This window comes from Gekko japonicus, unplaced genomic scaffold, assembly GCF_001447785.1.
Source record: "Gekko japonicus isolate JY-2015 unplaced genomic scaffold, Gekko_japonicus_V1.1 scaffold515, whole genome shotgun sequence".
In the NCBI taxonomy this organism is placed as follows: Eukaryota; Metazoa; Chordata; class Lepidosauria; order Squamata; family Gekkonidae; genus Gekko; species Gekko japonicus.
The window spans coordinates 534,837-553,574 of NW_015164680.1; the positions used below are offsets into that span (position 1 = coordinate 534,837).

General features: G+C 47.6%; 1 protein-coding gene across 1 annotated transcript in view; it reads right to left on the reverse strand.

Annotated features, from left to right (window-relative positions):
• Positions 1-9,156: 9,156 nt before the first annotated feature.
• ADCK2 (aarF domain containing kinase 2) overlaps positions 9,157-18,738 on the reverse strand; it is a 15,953-nt gene continuing 6,371 nt past the window's right edge. Inside the window, exons 3-8 of the mRNA XM_015409302.1 lie at positions 16,828-16,956; positions 15,467-15,562; positions 14,636-14,887; positions 13,268-13,396; positions 12,316-12,369; positions 9,157-9,300 (exon numbers count right to left, since the gene is read on the reverse strand). Coding sequence (XP_015264788.1) covers positions 9,157-9,300; positions 12,316-12,369; positions 13,268-13,396; positions 14,636-14,887; positions 15,467-15,562; positions 16,828-16,956 — 804 coding nt within the window. The remainder of the gene's footprint in view (positions 9,301-12,315; positions 12,370-13,267; positions 13,397-14,635; positions 14,888-15,466; positions 15,563-16,827; positions 16,957-18,738) is intronic.

The following is an 18,738-nucleotide window of genomic DNA, read 5'->3' on the forward strand; positions in this document are numbered from 1 at the left end:
TTCTGCACACTTTCCTCTGTCTTTCCCCCCAACTTTCCCCTTCCACAAATGCTCTGCAGGGACTCCGCCATACCAGTTCTACTGGAATTTGATTAGTTAAGTGGCGATAGATCAAGATCACACGATCACAATTACAGATTTAAAAACTCTCAAGAGGCCCTCTGGTAGCACAGCAGAAAGAAGATGCTGGGGGAAACGGTGCCTGGGGGTGGAGAAATGGCCTTGGTGTGGGCGGGACCTTGGCGGGGCAGAGAAATGGGGACAGTTCCTTCCAGAAGCTGCTGGCACTTTCAAAAATGGTCAGAGGAAAGCAGGTTTGGGAAAGTGTATTTAAGGACAAGGGACATCTGGAAATGGGACAATTATAGTACATGAAAAATCCCACCCACTCAAAAAAAAAAGAAAAGAAAAGCACTTCAGTTTGGAAGCTAAGGTAGAGAAAAATCTCTAGGGAGAAGAAACACTTCTCACTGACTCACCTCTTTGTTCCGGCCTTGCCAAACAGAGCTCCTTCCTCTGCCTTTTGTCACACCACTCCCTTTCCCTTGTGTGTCTGCTCTTAGTTTTATTTACCCGTAGCCCCCGCCCATCAGCACCATGTACTGAGTTTCAACTAACTGGCGCTGCCTTGTGAGATAATGTTTGGGAGAGACTTTGGGAGACAATCCAGGTGGGTAGCCGTGTTGGTCTGAGGCAGCAGAACAAAGTTTGAGTCCTGTGGGGCACCTTTAAGACCCACAAAGTTTTTTATTCAAGGTGTGAGCTTTTGTGTGCACGCACACTTCCACAGATACATTGAAATGGAAGGTAACAGTTCATTGATGCATATGTAGAGAGAGGGTGAACAGTAAATTAGCATACAGCATAATGACAGTGTTTTAACAGATGGGAAAACTAAACAGTTATAACAAGTTAAGTTTGGATTTAATTACGGGGAAAACACAGTAAATATGTTGTCTCACTTTTGAGAAGGAATAAATAAAATCTGCCACTTGATTTTGCTTTTAATAACATGTCGTTCTAATAATAAACTTATTTTGCATAACAGTCTTTCCTCAGCCCAACATGAAAGAAATTTCAGCCTTACCTTTCCACCAGAGCCCTCCTAGGAAACTCTTTATTGCACGCAGTCCCCAAGTCCACGCTACATTTGTTTGGGTGGACAAGTCATTGAAAGAAGACAGTTCAGCTATTGAATCAGTTTTGCACATGAGGAGGAGTCACAGTGCACCAGCCATACAGGTAAGGATATCTTTGCCTGCAGTAATTTGGCTCTCTTTGTCCATGCTGTAATCATATCTTGGTTAGACTACTGCAATGCACTTTGTGTGGGCTACCCTTGAAGACTGTTCAGAAGCCTCAGAGAGGGCATAAAATGCAACAGCAAAGTTGCTAACTGATGTGAATTACTGGGAACATGGTATGAGTTGCCAGTTAACTTCTATGCACAATTTAAAATGCTGTTTTTACTTTAAAGGCCTAAAAGGTCTGGCACTAGAGAACTTGAAGGGCTGCCTACAACATCCTTATTTATTTCTTTATTTATTCATTCAATTTAGAGATCACCCCTCCCCCACAAAGTGAGCCTGCCTGCCAGCTTCCATGGAGACCCCGTTTTGTGTGTCCCCTTCCTACTTCATTGTGGATGGCCACTAAAGACAGGCCTTTTGGATTGTGGCAACTTGGCTATGAAATGTCTTTGCCACTGCTATCAGCCTTATGCAAGTCTACCAAGTTTACAGTGCCAAGTAAAAGCATTTTCTTAACCAGGCCTTCTGTGGAACATTAATCCCCCCCCCATTTCCTTGCTAATTTAGCTTGTTGCCAACATTCAAGGCTGAAAATGGCTATTATTTAGAATGCTACTATTTTAATATTGTTTACTGCAGCTACTGTTTTACTGTTTTACTGTTTTAATGAGCTCGAAAATTTAGCATTGTAAGGGGGTTTTTTAGCGGTCATTTGTGTCTTTTAACTGTCATTATGGTTTATGGTTTAAAGTGAAATGTGGAATCCGCTTTGGGAAGCAGATGAGAAGAGAATGCAGAGTAGAAATGACAGAAAGACATTTTTAAATTGCCCCCCCACACACACACCGCTTGCTTATCCAGTCTCCTGACTGAAACCCAGGGCCAGCTATTTTGATGAGCACAGTATTAGGTAAAGGTAAAGGTTCCCTTGCTCGAAAGCCAGTCGAATCCGACTCTAGGGTTGCAGTGCTCATCTCCGTTTCAAAGCCGAAGAACCAGCGCTGTCTGAAGACGTTTCCGTGGTCATGTGGCCGGCATAACTAAACACCAAGGCGCACGGAACGCTGTTACCTTCCCACCGAAGTGGTACCTATTTATCTACTTGCAATTTCTTGCTTTCGAACTGCTAGGTTGGCAGGAGCACAGTATTACTTTGCTGTAAAAGCCAATGGGAGGTTAATTGTCTTTGGAGAAACCAGTCCCTTATGGAGACCTTTCCACTCACAGAGATTACCAGTAACAGCCACAGCAGCATCTCCGGATAGTCCAAGAGAAGCAGTGAGGATGGAGTTCAGACGTCAGAAGTGGGAGCAGAGGCGGCTCAAGGAGGAGCAGAAGCAGGAAGCGGAACGCATCCAAAAAGAGCTGCTGCGTGACACAAGAAGGTAATGGAGCCATGGCTGGAGTGCCAGACTAGGACCCGGGAGATCTAGGTTCAAATTCTGCCTTACGCATGAAGCTCATCAGGAAACTTTTGGTCAGGCAGTGCCCATCCGTCTTAAACTACAGGCAGGCCCCTATGGGCAAAGACACCCTGGCCATTCAGGGCTTTAAAGGCCTAGCACTTCGAACTGGGCCCAGAAGCAAACTAGGAAGCCAGTGCAGTCGATATAAAATTAAAACATTGAAAGCCTTTCCTGCATGGAGGGGTCTGGGTCCTGGGGCAGAGCATTGCTTGGCATGCAGAAGGTCCTGGAATCGATACCTGGCTTCTCCAGATGAAAGGGTCAGGTAGTAGGCAATGCAAAAGTCCTGTGCCTGAGACCCTGGAGAGCTGCTGCCAGTCCGAGAAGACAATACTGACTCTGATAGACTGATGATCTGATTCAGTATAAGGCAGCTTCATGGAATCCATGCGTGAATCCCAGTACAATTGTTCCATACTTGTGCTTTCTTGGGATCATGTATGGCAAGATCCTCGAACAGTCTGATGTACCTAAGTGTAGAATGCAGATTTCAAAGACGAATTCATGGAGGCAAAACTGTTCCCAGGTTCCACCTTGCAATCCACCAAGAGCTGAACAGCAGGCAGAGAGGACAGCTTGTTAATATTTTGTTCAGCGCACACGGAAACACCAAGCATAGTACATAACTGTTCTTCATTGCCTGTAACAGACTGACCGTGTGCAAAAGGTGGGATCTTCTTTGTATAGCATTTCCTTTGATGCTTTTTTGAAACAGGCAGCGATCACTCCAGCGAAGCTTGCAGGGCTCACAAAAGCAGCAGGAGAACACTGAGCGGGCCTGGCGGCGCCTGGGACACCTGCAGGTTGCCAGAGAGGAGCGGATGAGGCAGGAGTCCTGCTTGCGGGAGGAGGAAAAGAACAAAGAGAGTCAAAGGTTGGAGTTCTTAAAGGGGCAGCGCGAGCGCAGAGACCAGCAGCTGACGGAACACAATCAAGGAGTTGATGCCCAGGAGAAAAAAAGGCTGGTGAGGTGGCTGCCCTTTGCCAGGTTCTCAGAAAGGTCTTATACACCCACAAAACATAAGTGGGGGAGTTTTTCCAGAATAACAAGAAAATCCAAGTTGTGCCCCAAGGAAATCTGCTCTCCGATAAATGATGGCAAGCAGGTTCAAACCTGCTGTATTCGCATCCTCTGTGCTGGGTGGTTTTTATGGAGCGGGGAGTGATCTTCAGAGTTTTATGTTAAGAACTACAGCGGAAGTGAGCTCGTCACTACTAAGGAGGGTTGTAGTAGGACAAGTTTGAAATCATGAGATCTGTGGAACAGAGCTTTTAATCAAAGTTCTGCATCAACAGCCCCAGTTCCTTGCTTATAAATATTAAATCCCACAACCTGTAAATATTATGCAAAATTTGCATATGCTTACTTAGTCTGGGTGGTTTTTGGTGTTTTTGGGGAGATTTGGTGAGGTATGCCGAGGGGAGGAGCCACAGCTCGGAGACAGAGCATCTGCTTGGCATGCAAAAGATCCCAGATTCCATCCCCATCATCTCCAGTTCAAATGATCAACTGGAAGGTGATGTGAAAAACCTTTACTAGGCCCCGGTCACAAGAGCCAGATATCGCGGGGGGGGGGGAGGCGTGGCTAATTGCCCTGGAGGAAACTAATGCGCGGCCGCCCGAGCACACGTCCCGGTCGAGGTCCCATGGTTAGGGGGGAGATGCCGACCAGACAGGTATCCTGCAGCGTGGCACAGAAGTCGCACTGCGCGATCGCACTAGCAATCGCTCTTTGTGCGCATGCGCTGTTGGGCGCTGTTGCGCAACCTGCAGAGATGGGTGCCGGATGCCAGGTAAGTCCACCGGAAACGCGATCAGATGCCCGCCCTTGGCCCACGATTTCCGGAAACTAGTACCTCGTAAGTACTAGTTTTTTAATCCGCACCTTCAGCAGGGAGCCACAGGTTCGCCATGGGAGCACTGCGCTTCCCAGATGCTGGGGTGTGATCGCGCCCGGAAAATCCACGGGACTCCTGTGCCTCTCCCGCGGCAACTGGAGAGCTGCTGCCAGTCTGAGCAGGGAATACTGACTTTGATGGACCAAGGGTCTGATTCAGTCTAAGGCAGTTTCATATCTACTCAAAATCTGTTAATCTTTGGAATGTCCACTTGCCAGCTTCTTTCACCAGCCACTGTGCAAACACTTTCAGACCTTAAGGACTAGCAACTTCTTAAAAAAAAAAAAAACCCTGCAGTTTTCAGGATAGTACTGAAAACTCCCAGTACTGATGGATGCTAACGCCAGCTTTATATCTTAGAAAACATTGTGAAAAATCACAAAATATCTATTCATTTAGTTGCCCTTGCAATTAAGGAACATTTGTTGTTTCGGATCTCTGTCGACTGCATTTCTGCTCTTTATCATCACGATGAAGAGCTACACACATGCAACATTTTAAATTCCTTTACCGGCATTTCTTGTAGGAGCTGCTCAAGAACAGGATGCAGTCCGTCCAGAAGAATCTGAAAGCTGCTGGGCAGGAAGAGGACACCAAGGAGAAGAAGGTGGCTGCCAAGTTACGAGACTTCCAGAAGCGAGACTTGGTTTCTCGGCGGGCAGAAAAGAAGAGACAGGAAACGCAGGACCTCCAACAGTACCTCAGAGAGCAGAGCCTCCTGATGCTCCGGGCCTCTTTGCTCTCATGAAGACCCTGCCATTTCAGGAAATGAACTTCTGGGAAACGGATCTGGAAACATTCACAGGTGCCATTCAACACGCTGCCGAGGATGGTGAAACAGTCCGCCGAGGCTGTGTACAGATCATGGCTTAGAGCAGGGGTCCCCAGCCTTATTGAGCCCGTGCGTATCTCTGGAATTCTGAAACAGGGTGGTGGGCACAACCACAAAATGGCTGCCACAGGAGGCAGACCTGTATACGCACCTAGAGGAAGTCCAAGTGGAGGGGAGAAGGGTCATTTTTAGTATGGGCTGGGAAGAGAGGAGAGAGAGAATGATACCAACACTGGCGGCAGCTGACACGGAAGCCAGTTTTTAAAAATCTGCACAGCCAGTCAAAACTCCATTGGCCTACCAGGCACCGTGCTGGGCAAAAGCTCCCCTTTGCAGGGGCCGTGGCTCAGTGGCAGCGCATCTGCTTGGCATGAAGAAGGTCCCAAGTTCAATCCCTGGCATCTCCCATTGCAAGGATCTAGCAGTAGATGATGTGAAAGACCTCCGCCTGGGACCCTGGAGAGCTGAGCAGACAATACTGACCTTGATAGACCAATGTCCTGATTCCGTAGAAGGCAGCTTCATAGGTTCATGTATTCGCCTGGCCCTACCCACTTTCTGAAAACGGTGAATGTCGAGTAGTGTGATGGCTGGTGCTGCTGGGCCCGTCGGTACCACATTTGGGACCCCTGGCTTAGAGAAACCTGAGAAGGTGGTCTTGTGGATCATCATGTTTTGCACTGCTGACATGTTCTTGTGTCCTGCCCTGCCTGCAGTCAAACCCAGTTGCTGGGTTCTCATGATGCACGTCTTGAAAAGTCAAACCCCCCAGATCATAGCCAAATTGTATCTATAGGCATGTGTCTTGGGAACATGAAGTTCAAACGATTGGCACATCTAACCCAGGGGTCATCTGTAGGTAGCTCACCAGCCACTGCAGTGTAGTTTGTGCATCCCCTAGAACACCCGGGGGGGGGGGGATATCACAAGAATATCTGCTTTAGGCCATTTTTTCAAAAGTGTAGATTTCACAGAATTTTTCTCTGTGCTGCTTAGCTGGTATCTTCATTGCTGGTGGTGTTCCTAGACCATGTTCTTTTTCTAGGACAGGATAAAACTTGGTAAAATGCTGGTGGGGGGGAGCTCAGGATATTTTTCATTACACTGCAGTAGATTTCATTAAAGAAAAGGTTGGTGATACTGGATCTAATCCAGTATTCCCTCCTGTGACAGTAACATATCTCCAAGGTCTCGGGCAGACATTCTTTTCTAGCCCTGTTCCCCAATAGCTTGTCCCTGGAACTGCACTACAGGACCACAGGAAGGTACCTTATACTGAATCAGACCCTTGGTCCATCAGGTTCAGTATTGTCTACTCAGACTGGCAGCAGCTCTCCAGGGTCTGTTCTACCACTGAGCCGTCCCCCCCTCCCCCCCATGGCCTTATCATGAGCCAGTCCAAGAAGACGACGAGTTGGTTTTTCTACCTTGCTTTTCTCTGCCTCAAGGAGTCACAAAGCAGTTTACAATCACCTTTCCCTTCCCCTCCCCCCAACAGGCACCTTGTGAGGTAAATGGGGCTGAGAGAGCTCTGAGAGAACTGTGACTAGCCCAAGTTCATCCAGCAGGCTTCCTGTGGAAGAGGAGTGGGGAATCAAACCTGGCTCTCCAAATTAGAGTCCACCGCTCTTAACCACCACACCACACTGGCTCTCCAGCCCCATTGTCTACTCTGATCGGCAGTGGTTCTCGAAGTAAGGATGTCCCTAGTCCTGCTACAGAGAACCTTTCAGCTGGAGATTCCGGGGATTAACACTGGCACCTTCTCAGTGCACAACATGCGCACTGCCGTTCACAGACCTTCCTGTTGCAGTGACTGTACCTGTCACGAGGTTCCACACTGGCCCTTCATTAATGCTGGCACACTTTTAGGGATTGTCATTGGATTCCTTTCCCTTCCTGCCCTTGAATTAACTCTGCTTAGGTCCGCATGTCTGCTTAACTCACTTGGAACTTTTCTGTAGGGATTACATTGGCTATCGTGTTTTAAAATCCTGCCCTTAATGCCAGAAACTCATTGCAGTGCAAGTGGCTCTTCCCTAATAAGGTGCCCCCCCCCGCCATAATTTTCTCCCCTCCCTCATCATGCTTGTTGTTACCAACCTGCTCCTGTTGGATCAAAACTAGACTTACGGCAGCAAGAGGGGGAAGTCACTCCCGTCACTCTAGAGAAGTCTTTGTGGGTACACAGCCTGAAAAGGCACATGTCCATGCCTTTCTGTGCTTTGGTGCGAGAACAAATAAATGCTTCGATGCCATTTATTCACAGTTGTGTCTTGTTGATAGGGTGTCACAAATCTTCATGTTCTGCAGGTGTCAGAAGGATGTTAATTCGGTACTGCAGGCCAATATGCCAGTGCAAGAGTTCAGGAGCCAGATGCTGTACTTAGGAAGGAAACCCCAAGCAGGTAGACTCAAAGTCCTACTCAAGTCTATTCAATGGAACTTACTCCCAGGACAGTGTTTGTGGGATGACCCTGAAAGTCCCCTCATAAGTGGCATGCTTCCTCTGTCTCTTGTTTGGAAAGGAGTTCCCAACTACACCGTCTCCTGGGAAGAAGACGGGAGGCGGACAGGACGCATCCTGAGGGTCCCAGCCCTCGCCACATGCTTGCACAAGGAAAGGCAGACCATGCCAGACGGGTCAAACACATGGCCCACGGCCTGGAATTGGCTCACCCAGGGTTCTTACCCGGCTTGAACTTGTCTAGTCCCGATTATTCTTGTGCCCCAAATAGCAGCCTCCCTCAAGTACTGTGTGCAGCCAGAGGCAGCCAGACCCTCTCATCCATTGCAGAAGGTATTGGACCCCCCACCCACAGCCAAATAACTTGTCTTCCTAAGTTCTCAATGGCCGCTTGCAGGAAGAAGCCGGAGGGATGCCGAGGGAAGAGGGAAACTGGGAGTGGCAAGAATGTTTCACCATTCAAAATCTGGTGCTGGAAATATGACAATGGAATTGTGAATGAAAATATTTTCCAGCTGTAGCAATGCTTCCGCAAGGGGAAGGCACCCTTGAGGCAGCCTAAAATGTCCTGGAAACTGTTCCCTGCTGTCCTTCCCATCTAGGTATCACCATCCACACAGAGAGCTTCTTCCCACTTCAAACCGTTTATTAATACATCCGGTCTTTCCCAAGACAGATTGTTGCAGTTAGAAGTACATCCACCAACAGCATATGTAAAAAACAACCTATTTCTGTTCCCTGCCCTCTTGCTGGGTAGAAGCCACTGCTTTGTCATTAAGGCAAAATGGAGTACCATAATGACATTTTTAACATTCTAGGTTCCCAATGGTTTTTAGACCAACTTGACAGTCTACCGTTGTAAAGGTTCCCTTGCTCAAAAGCCAGTCGAATCCGACTCTAGGGTTGCGGTGCTCATCTCCGTTTCAAAGCCGAAGAGCCAGCGCTGTCCGAAGACGTTTCCGTGGTCATGTGGCCGGCATGACTAAACACCAAGGCACACGGAACGCTGTTACCTTCCCACCGAAGTGGTACCTATTTAACAGAGAGCTAAAAATGGACATACGGTTTTGGTTGACTTTTTATAGTGCACTGCGCCAATTACATCCAAACACCTGGACCCAGTGGAAAGGGTTTAGCACCAGAACACTGCCTATCTGGATATGAATAGGTTGAGTAATAAGTCTCAGCAGAGTCTTCCATATTTAGACTGTTTCCACCTTCTGTACCAAACATACGAGCCGGCTACTCCAGGAGGGAACGTGGAGGTTTGACGAGAAGAGGTTTTGCAGCTTTCAGGATATCCAGTTCAGGGTCCAGCGAGCGGCCGAGGCCTTCCAGCACCATAATGGCAAATACGACAGAGGCAAAGTTACTCTCCAGCTTCACCTGGAAGCACAAAGACAAGAGAAGTAAGGGAGCTTGTTACTGGTTCGGCAAAGGGCACGTTTTCAAGACTCATACATTTGTGCCGAACAAAGCAAGTGTCGTATGAAATTGTCACAGGGTCGCAAACATTAAATGCAAAAGCTAAAGTCGTTTTAGGTAGAAGTCTTAAGAATATGGCCCACTGACAGTAATAATGTGAAGTTTCACCAACAGTCATGCAGAACGGAAGGTGATTTTGCAAGAGGGGCAGAGGCCAGAGATGAACTTGCTTTTCCTCAGTCCATTCCCATAACCATGGATGCTGGCGAAGGCGAAGCCACCCCTCAGCATCTCCACTGTTGTTACCTGGCGTCTTTCTCTATCCTGATGTGACAGTGAAAAGACCTGCAATGCTACTGGGGCAAAAAGAAGGAGGAGTGTGCAGCCAAGCAAGCAGGCAATCCAAATGCCAGCGGGTATGGAGAGAGTGGGGCTGAAAAGGGACGGGAATACCTACAAGGGCATAATAAGAATCGCCCTGACCTGGATAGCCCAGGCAAGCCTAGACTCAGAAGCTAAGCAGGGTAGACTCTGGCAAATACATGGATGGGAGACCTCTTTGGAATACCAGCAGTCGGGAGGCAGGGGCAGGATTTATCCAGCCACCTCTCTAAATATTCTCCAGGCCCCCAGTAGGCGTCAGTCACCAGAGGGCACCATGACTTCCAGGTGTGCGCGCACACACGTTAGAAAATACAAAAAAAAATACACACAAAAAGGATATAATCAGAATCAAGAACTTAGGAGGATGCCACGTGTCCATACAGATGAAACCAGCCCTGGTATTTTAGGCAAGTGAGTTTGCCATTTGGAGCTGGAATGGAAAAGGTAGGATAGATTTCTTTCACAAACGCAGCCTATTTCAGGATCCAGATTCTGACTGGCAGTGGCCTTCTAGGGTCTCAGGGCCTTTCCCATCACCTGTTACCTGGTCCTTTTAACTGGAGATGCCAGGGATTGGACCCAGGACCTTCTGCTTGCAAAACAAATGGTCTACCACTTAGCCACAGTCCAAGCCCACAACCTCCTTCTATCCTGCCCAGATCCTGCTGCAGCTGAAGCTGTAGGGACAAAAGGCAGTGCTAGGCATCCTTCCAGCCATGCCTACACCAAAATCTCACTAAGAGCCCCCTCCACAAGCACCTTTCCTTTGGCAGCCTTATTTTGGTTGGAAAGCAAAGTCAAGATGCAATCAAAAAGATTTCTTTTGTTACTGGGTGTAACATCCAGTACCCTGGGAACCGCAGCATACACTTACAGAGGCTGCTTGCCCAGATCCTGCTGCAGCTGAGGGTTTCCCTCTTCCCAGCTACCAGCTGTCATAGCTGAGGCTGTAGGGACAAAAGGCAGTGCTAGGCATCCTTCCAGCCATGCCTGCACCAAAATCTCACTAAGAGCCCCCTCCACAAGCACCTTTCCTTTGTAGGTTCTCATCTGCACTGGTTTTAAAATGCTGTAAGCTACTTTGGCAGCCTTATTTTGGTTGGAAAGCAAAGTCAAGATGCAATCAAAAAGAATTCTTTTGTTACTGGGTGTAACATCCAGTACCCTGGGAACCGCAGCATACACTTACAGAGGCTGCAACATATGTGGCTGAATCCTGCCTCCTGAGTTGTCATCTGGAATGATGTCAGATTTAGATGGAGAGAAGGAACAAGATGCGGGGGGGGGGGGTTACTTACACTTTTGAAGTGGTCTCAGAATACAACACCAAGGGACTTAAAATGAACTCATTTGCAGCACATTGTAAAATCTTTGGATTTTATACATTTAGAAATACAAGTGGCTCAGATTATGCAATTGAATGTGATGTGCCAAACCAATGGCCAATGTGTTCAAGCCAACAGATCAATTTCTCTCTCCCTCCCTCCCTTCCCCCCTAAAAATGATTCTCATCTGCCCTCCGTACGCCAAGGGCAAAAAACATGCTCAGTCCTCACGAGGCCAATGGGAAAGAGGGTTTTTTCTGTGCATGAACTAATAATTTTTTCTACATACCCAGTGAGTTTCCCAAGTCTGCATTAATGCTGACCTTGTATGTAAGTGGAACTCCTTAGCTGCCTTTCTGGTGAAGCTGGCTATTACAGGAAATAAGGAAATGCCCAGATGGTGGTAAATAATTGGGAAATTTCTCCCTGATCCACATTTCTCTCACCAGAATCCTGGAGGGGCTTGAACAGAACCGATTTCTTCTAGCTCCCTCAGGTTTCCTTTTTTCCCTTCTATCTGCCATTTAAGTGCCCTAAACATTCCATGCCTACCAAATGGCAGCAATCGTCCCATTTGAGTCCCCCCCCCCTTAACCTATAAACTAATATTTTTCTGCACTCTTGGAAAGTGTCCCGAGTTTGCAGAAATCTCTGTCTTGTCTCAGGGAGGCCCACCTTCACTGTCCTACTGATCAGCAGACGGCCATCAAAGTTTCCTACTGTCAGATCCCAGGCCACAGCCTTCCTGCTCCATGATCCCTTTGGCTACAGATGGAGAGGGGAGGGTGTGGAGCACCACCCTACTTCACCTCCTCCAGCTCTGCCCCCTTCTGAGTTGGTCTGTCCTCCTCCTTGGCCTCCCCCCTCAAGCCTTTTAAAGGCCCTGACCAGGTCTAGGGAATGCCAAGTAACCCCCCCTCCTCTACCCAGAAGCCTTCTGGGGGTATGGCCACACCCATGAGACACCAGTAATGCCTTCTGAGCAATTGCTTCCCGTCTCCACCCCCAGGGTGGAGATTCCAGACAGCCAACTGTCAGAGGGCCAGGTGTCAGTGACTGGCTGATGCTTACAGGACCAGGCACCATTGATCAGCTGGCTGGCGTGTGGGCTTCTGTGGCCCACTTCATGCTGATGGATGCCTGGCTTCACAGTGTGGGATGCAAAGGGGAGGGGGTCTGGCATTGTTCCCCACCACCCCCTGACCACTATTAGACAACATGGTGATTCAGGACCCGAAGACGAAGCAGAAAGAATTTGCTCTCTCACCTTGTGGGTCATTAGTAACTTGAAGACGCTGGACAGCAGGCTCACTACTTGGAGCTGTAATGCAAAAGGTTAAAAGTGCCATTGGTCAAGAGACCTTCGCTGCAACAAACTAGGAACAGTAAACATAAGATTCAGCAGTGGGACTGGGTGGGGAACAGTAAAAAAAGAAAGACATGTATTCAGTGTGTCTTGAGTATTTTGGTCTACAGCCAAGAGCATCTATCAGGTTGTTGTCTATCCCAGAGGGGCCTCTCCACCCAGTCCCACTTTTTCTCCAAAGGCCTTAAGCACGGACCAGTGTTCCCTCTAAGCTGAGTTAGTGTGAGCTAGCTCACAGTTTTTTAGCCTCTGGCTCACACATTTTTGTCTTAGCTCAGGAAGGATGGCTCCAGAGCAAACTAATTTATGCAGTAGCCAAATTGCTTGCTCACAACTTTAATGTCAGTAGCTCACAAAATAGAATTTCTGCTCACAAGATTCCACAGTTTAGAGGGAACATCGGCACGGACTACACGGAAAAATCTCTGTTTGACCGACAACCCTCGCTATTTCTGTTATCTGTATTTTTAAAAATCTATACGTATTGTTACATTTTTATCCCGCCCTTCCTCCAAGTAGCTCATTCATCGTTCTACTCTCCTTGCTATTTTATCCTCGTAACATTCCTACGAGGTAGAGGAGGACGTGACTGGCCCAAGGAGGACGTGACTGGCAGTGAGCTTTCATGGCTTGACTGGGGATTTCAGCTCTAATCACGACATCATATTTTCATTTGAAATTCCTTTTATTTAGGCAAAACAGGGAGAGATAAAAGTCACACCAGATAAAGAGATCCGAAGCCACCTGTCTAGAGGGGGGACCAGGGTGTCCTCTTACTGGTCTCCGTGTTCTGGGTCTCGCTGGTGCATTCAGGTTAGAGCAGACACACTTCACCATTTGGCTGACAACTGACCTTTCCCAGGGCTATGGTGTTGCTCCTGGCCTTCATCACCAACTCTGCCATTTCTGCTTTGAATTTCTCCACATCCTTGCACTGGTTAGCTCGGGAGTGATGAAGGATTAACTCTGCCACTCTCTCCCCCTGTAGATCATACCAAAAAGCAGATGAGGCAGGCTTGGACACCATCCCTTTCTGAGAAAAACTCCTACAGGTGGTGCTTGCGAAGGATCCAGTTTCCTTGTCCTTCTACACTAGGTCAGCCATTCAAATCCATCTTCCAAATCCTCACTTCAAAAAGGATGTGGACAGAATGGAGCAGGTGCAGAGGGGAGCGATGAGGATGATTAGGGGCCTGGAGACCAAACCCTGTGAGGAAAGGCTGAAGGACTTAGGAATGTTCCGTCTGGAGAAGAGGAGGCTGAGGGGGCACATTATTTGAAGGGCTGTCTCTTAGAGGAGGGCAGGGAGCTGTTCCTGTTGGCAGCAGAGGAAAGGACTCGCAATCATGGGTTTAAATTAAGGATGGGAAGGTACCGGCTGGATCTTAGGAAAAACTGTTTGACAGAAAGAGTTGCACAGCAGTGGAATCAGCTGCCTAGGGAGGTGGTAAGCTATCCCTCACTGGCGGTCTTTAAGCAGCGGCTGGACAAACACTTGTCAGGGATATTCTAGGCTGATCCTGCATTGCGCAGGGGGTTGGACTAGATGGCCTGTATGGCCCCTTCCAACTCGGTGATTCTATGATTCTAGCAACTACACAGCACAAAAGCCAGCAGACAGAATGGGCCAGGATGCAAAAAGCAGAGTATAGAAGTTATTCTTGATCTCCTTACCATGGGCCAAAGACTGGAAGCCAACTCCAAGTTCTCTTCAGCATGAATCTTCCCTTTATTTACGTTTCCTATGATTTAATATTATGCTTGCACCAACACTAACTATGGTTAATGCTAACCAGAATTCTCTCATAACCAATGTTCGCAAACCTGCTTCATACTCTACATAAGAGGAGAATGCTGTTTAGCATTAACCATGGTTAGCGCCCAACAATGGCACCGCTCAGCCATTTAAGGCAACCAACCAAAAGTGATCAGGGGAACACGCTGGAGAGAGAAAGCAGGAAAACAGGAGCATGCAAGCCCATGGCCTGCTCTTCATCTCTTAACCGCGTTTAAGAAATTGGAAGCTTCATTTTTACACCAGCCCACAGCAGCTTCCCATGTCACCGTGGACACCAAGGATGCACCAGGAGTGGTCAGAGCCAAGAGCCCCGAACCCATGGCACATCAGGACATAAGCCAGTGAATCCATAATCCAGTATGTATGTAATTATAGTGCCATGACTTTTTTTTCTTTAGGGTGCTGAAATGTAGAAGGCCTCACCTGTCCTAGTACCACAGCTGTAAACACGGCCCGGAAGTTCTCAAGGTCACTACTCTGCAACTCCGCTATGATTCCTGCATCCAGAAGCACCAGCCGGAGTGGGGAGTGTGAAGGCTGCACTTCCAAAATCAGCGTGTCAAGCAGGTCCACCATGCTAGTCCGGACCTCAAGGGTGTCACTCGCGTGCTCTGCTCCCTGAACCAGAATATTCCCGGGGTGGAGGTCAGCATGGACAAAGTTATCAACAAACACCTGTGGGATGGAGAATCCCAGCCATGACCAATGCACCCACAGCTTCAGACGTCAAATGACTCACTTGCCAAGTGGAGTGGCCAACACTGAGGACATTTCCTTCCACCTGAGAGAGGTCAGACTGAGCATATGAACTTGCCCAATTCTGAGTCACAGTATATTTACTTCAGATTTCTAAACGTTTATTTGAAAACATACACATTAGATTCATACATTTTCAATATCTATACATCTGAAATAAAATAAATCTGGACGGATCATTCAGTGGCTCAGGGCCTGGAATTCTGGCATCCTGCTGGACCCCATCCAAAGAGCATTTTTGCAAAAACCTACTAACTCTACCCTTCCAGACAACATGCATCCTATTAGCTTGCTAACTTGGCAACAACATCAAGATCAGCAATGCCAACATTCCATAATCAAAATACAACATGCAAGTCAAGAGCACCGAGTCATTCATTCCAGTCACGTCATTAGGGTTTTCTGGCTAAAGAAACTGGAATTATGTGAAGCAGATTTCTAGCTTCCTGGCTGATAAGCTAATTGGGTTGACTGCAGAAACAGGTCAAGGCCTCTTACCATCTTTAGCAGCATGTCCATCCCCATCTTGGCTAACTTCTGCCGCAGCGCCATTTTGACCTCGGTGTGCAGATACCGAGATACTGGTTCAGCTGCCTTTGAAAGAGACCAAGTGGAATCAGGGAGGCCCAGTGGAAATCCTTCCTGATACTTCAGGAACATAGTGCATTACTTTTGGAAAGTAACAGGGATGCTGTAACATTCCTGGGACGGAGACCGTACAGCCTGTACTGGATTCAGAATGAGACACTTCCACTTGTCCACTACTGCCATTCAGAAGCCTGTCACAGCTTGATCTTATTCATGTTTCCTCAGAAGTAATGCACAATCAGACAATTATATTTTGAACAAAGCTCCTGGATATGAAATGAAACATTTGTCAGTGGTCACCCTAGAATCCAGGCCTAGGTGGGAACCCACAAAATCCTGTTCAATTTAAATAAAGTAACTTTATGTACATTGGACTTTTTTTAGATTTCTGCTGTTAGCAATTTGACTTTTGATGGTCCTTCCTCCATACAATCCAATTTCTGGTTATGGGTTTGACCTGAGCTTTCCTGAAAAACAGCCTTCCCTAGCCATCCACCACAGAATTACTTCCCTGCAAGAAAGAACAGGGAGGGAAGCCAGCACGGTACAGCCCGATTTTGTCAAATCTCAGAAGCTAAGCAGTGTCAGCCCTGGTTAGTTCCTGGATGGGAGATCTCCAAGAAAGACCACCTGTGCTTCTCACTTGCCTTGAAAGCCCCTTGCTGAGGTCACAAGTCAACTGCAACTTGACGGCACCTTACACACACACACACACAAGAAAGAACAATCTGGTGTGTAGCAGCTCCCCCAAACAGTAGAGGAAAGACATTCTGCTGGCTGCCTTTGCCAGATGTCTAAGGGCTACATCACCTCCATCAAAGCAAGAAGACTAAGCAAGGAAGGCCTGCCTGGTCCCACCTGGATGATAATACTTGCTTCTTTCCAACAAGGTCAACTTGATCTCCTTCCTCTGTTTTCTCCCTCCATGCCCCTTCCCTTGTAAGGTCTGTCTTGTTTAGTTTGTACACTTGAGGGCCCTTGTAAGGTCTGTCTGTTTAGTTTGTACACTTGAGGGCAAAGGCCTGTGCTCCTTGGATGATGGGAGTCACTTTGAGATGGCGGGATGCTGAGAGGTTTTTTGGGAAATCTTTTTGTTTATTCACCTTAAGTTCACTGAAGAACTTAAGAAAGAAGAAAGGCAGAATCTAAACAAACGTGAAAGGGTCAGTGCATTTAGCACAATACACTTCCTTCACCCGGACCACTGCCCTGGAGAACATAAGCATTCCCGAGAATGCAGAAGTTGGCCCGCTGTATGGCAACATTCTCACCTCAAATGTCTCCACTAGGATGTTTCTTGTGACAAAAGGGAAAAGCGGAATGGGGAATTTCACAGAATCCTCATCTCGGAAATTACGGTGGAAACGCTCCAGGTTCCTCGCTTCGTAGCGCAGGTCAATCTAAATGGCAAGTCAGGAAGAAAAGTCGAAATGTAGTCGGAACAATACCTCCAGACCAGACTAATGCACTATTATCTTTTTGTGATAATCATTCCTGGAAAACTTTTGAAATTTCAGTGAGCATACAGGAGCATCTTCCAATCTGAGGTTTCCAATTCCCTCCAAAGACACACTCACAGACTGGCTGAACAAAGGATGAACTTACACAACATCCACCCACTGTTGGGAGTATTGCACTATGGTAGTACTACAGCAATCATTCAGAACTGGATTTCCTGTGCAGACAATCAATAAAAGAAGATACAGGGTGACCTGCTTCACAGCAGAAGGCTGCAGCATGGGGGTGTCGCGCAGTGCGTGTGGTAGTACGAACCAGCACCTCAGTCACGTTTGCACTCTCAGCAGTCTTTCACTCACCAGAGGCTTCCAATTGTAAACCACACTTACTCAGTCCAGTGGTAACTATATACAGGAATTTATTTACAGTATTTACAGCTCTCCAACAAAGTGCTTCGCCAGACTCCATCCACCATCAAGGGGAAATATACAGTGGTACATTGCTACTTATATACACATGACCAGCCAATCAGAACAGTGCTGACTCATTCTGACTGTGCCTCAGCTCTGCCCAGTCCAAACTGGCTGAATCTAGATTATTACAGCTGTCAGCTGTCAAGTAGATCTTAGAGAGCTAGGTGCTGAAACTTATACACCAACAGGGGGACCTGACTTTGGGGTACCGCACATATTTTGCATGCAGAAACAGCTTCACCAGTTGACTTCCATACATTAACGGGGAAGGACAGTTTCTCTGCAGGTTACTGGCAACCTTACCTATGACTCACACAGCCCATGTGGCTTTGTAGTCCCTCTTCCAACACTTAGCAAGTGGTTGTTGGCGGAAAGCCCTCGTACAGAGGAAGAGGAGAGACCCTTGGAACCAGCAGCTGTTGGTTCCTCCCCTCCCAAAGCAGATCCTGCCAACAACTATTCTACCAGCCAGCATCAGGGACAGAGGTGATAAAGCAAAGCCTTCTCTGCTGGGACCGGTTCTCATTTGATTCAGGGTTTTCAACTGGCCTGGAGAAAGAATGTCCTGTCCCTTTAACAGAGGTCTAATGTGAGGAAATGGGCCACTGAAGCTTTCCATGGCATGGAAGTAAATAACATCACCCGGTACTTTAAGCCTCTGTTAAAGGGACAGGATATTTGCTCGCCAGGTTGTTGGTAATCCTAATTTGACTCTCTTTCCATCCCAGCACTCTCCTTTGCAGCAGACTTTCTACCTGATAATATGTAACATTACATAAGAATGGGTATCTCAATTAGCTTATTTGCCTTATTATCCCCACGCTTTTTGTATCATGTCTATGGAGGATAGACTCACTGGATTTCTGCACTTACTTCTCCTGAAATCGCGTTTGTTTCATTTATTTATTTCATTGGATTTATGAATCGCCCACCCTGCAAGCAGGCTCTGGGCGGTTTACAACCTTGCAAAACATTTAAAAATGCAATTAGTGTATAATTAAGAACACAAACAGAAACAGTAAATTAAACCAACCCCAGAGGGCAATACAGTTCCACCTTTGCCAGCCACACCACCGTCCCACACGGCAGGGCAGGGCATGTGGGGGCCATAGAAAAGAAAGAGAGGGTGCCAGTCTCCGTCTCCCATTGTTGCCCTCAACTAAAAGCCTGCCTTACAGGCCCCGTGGAATTGCATCAGATCCCGCCTGGCCCTGGTGTTATTCGGCAGAGAGTTCCGCCAGGACGGAGAAG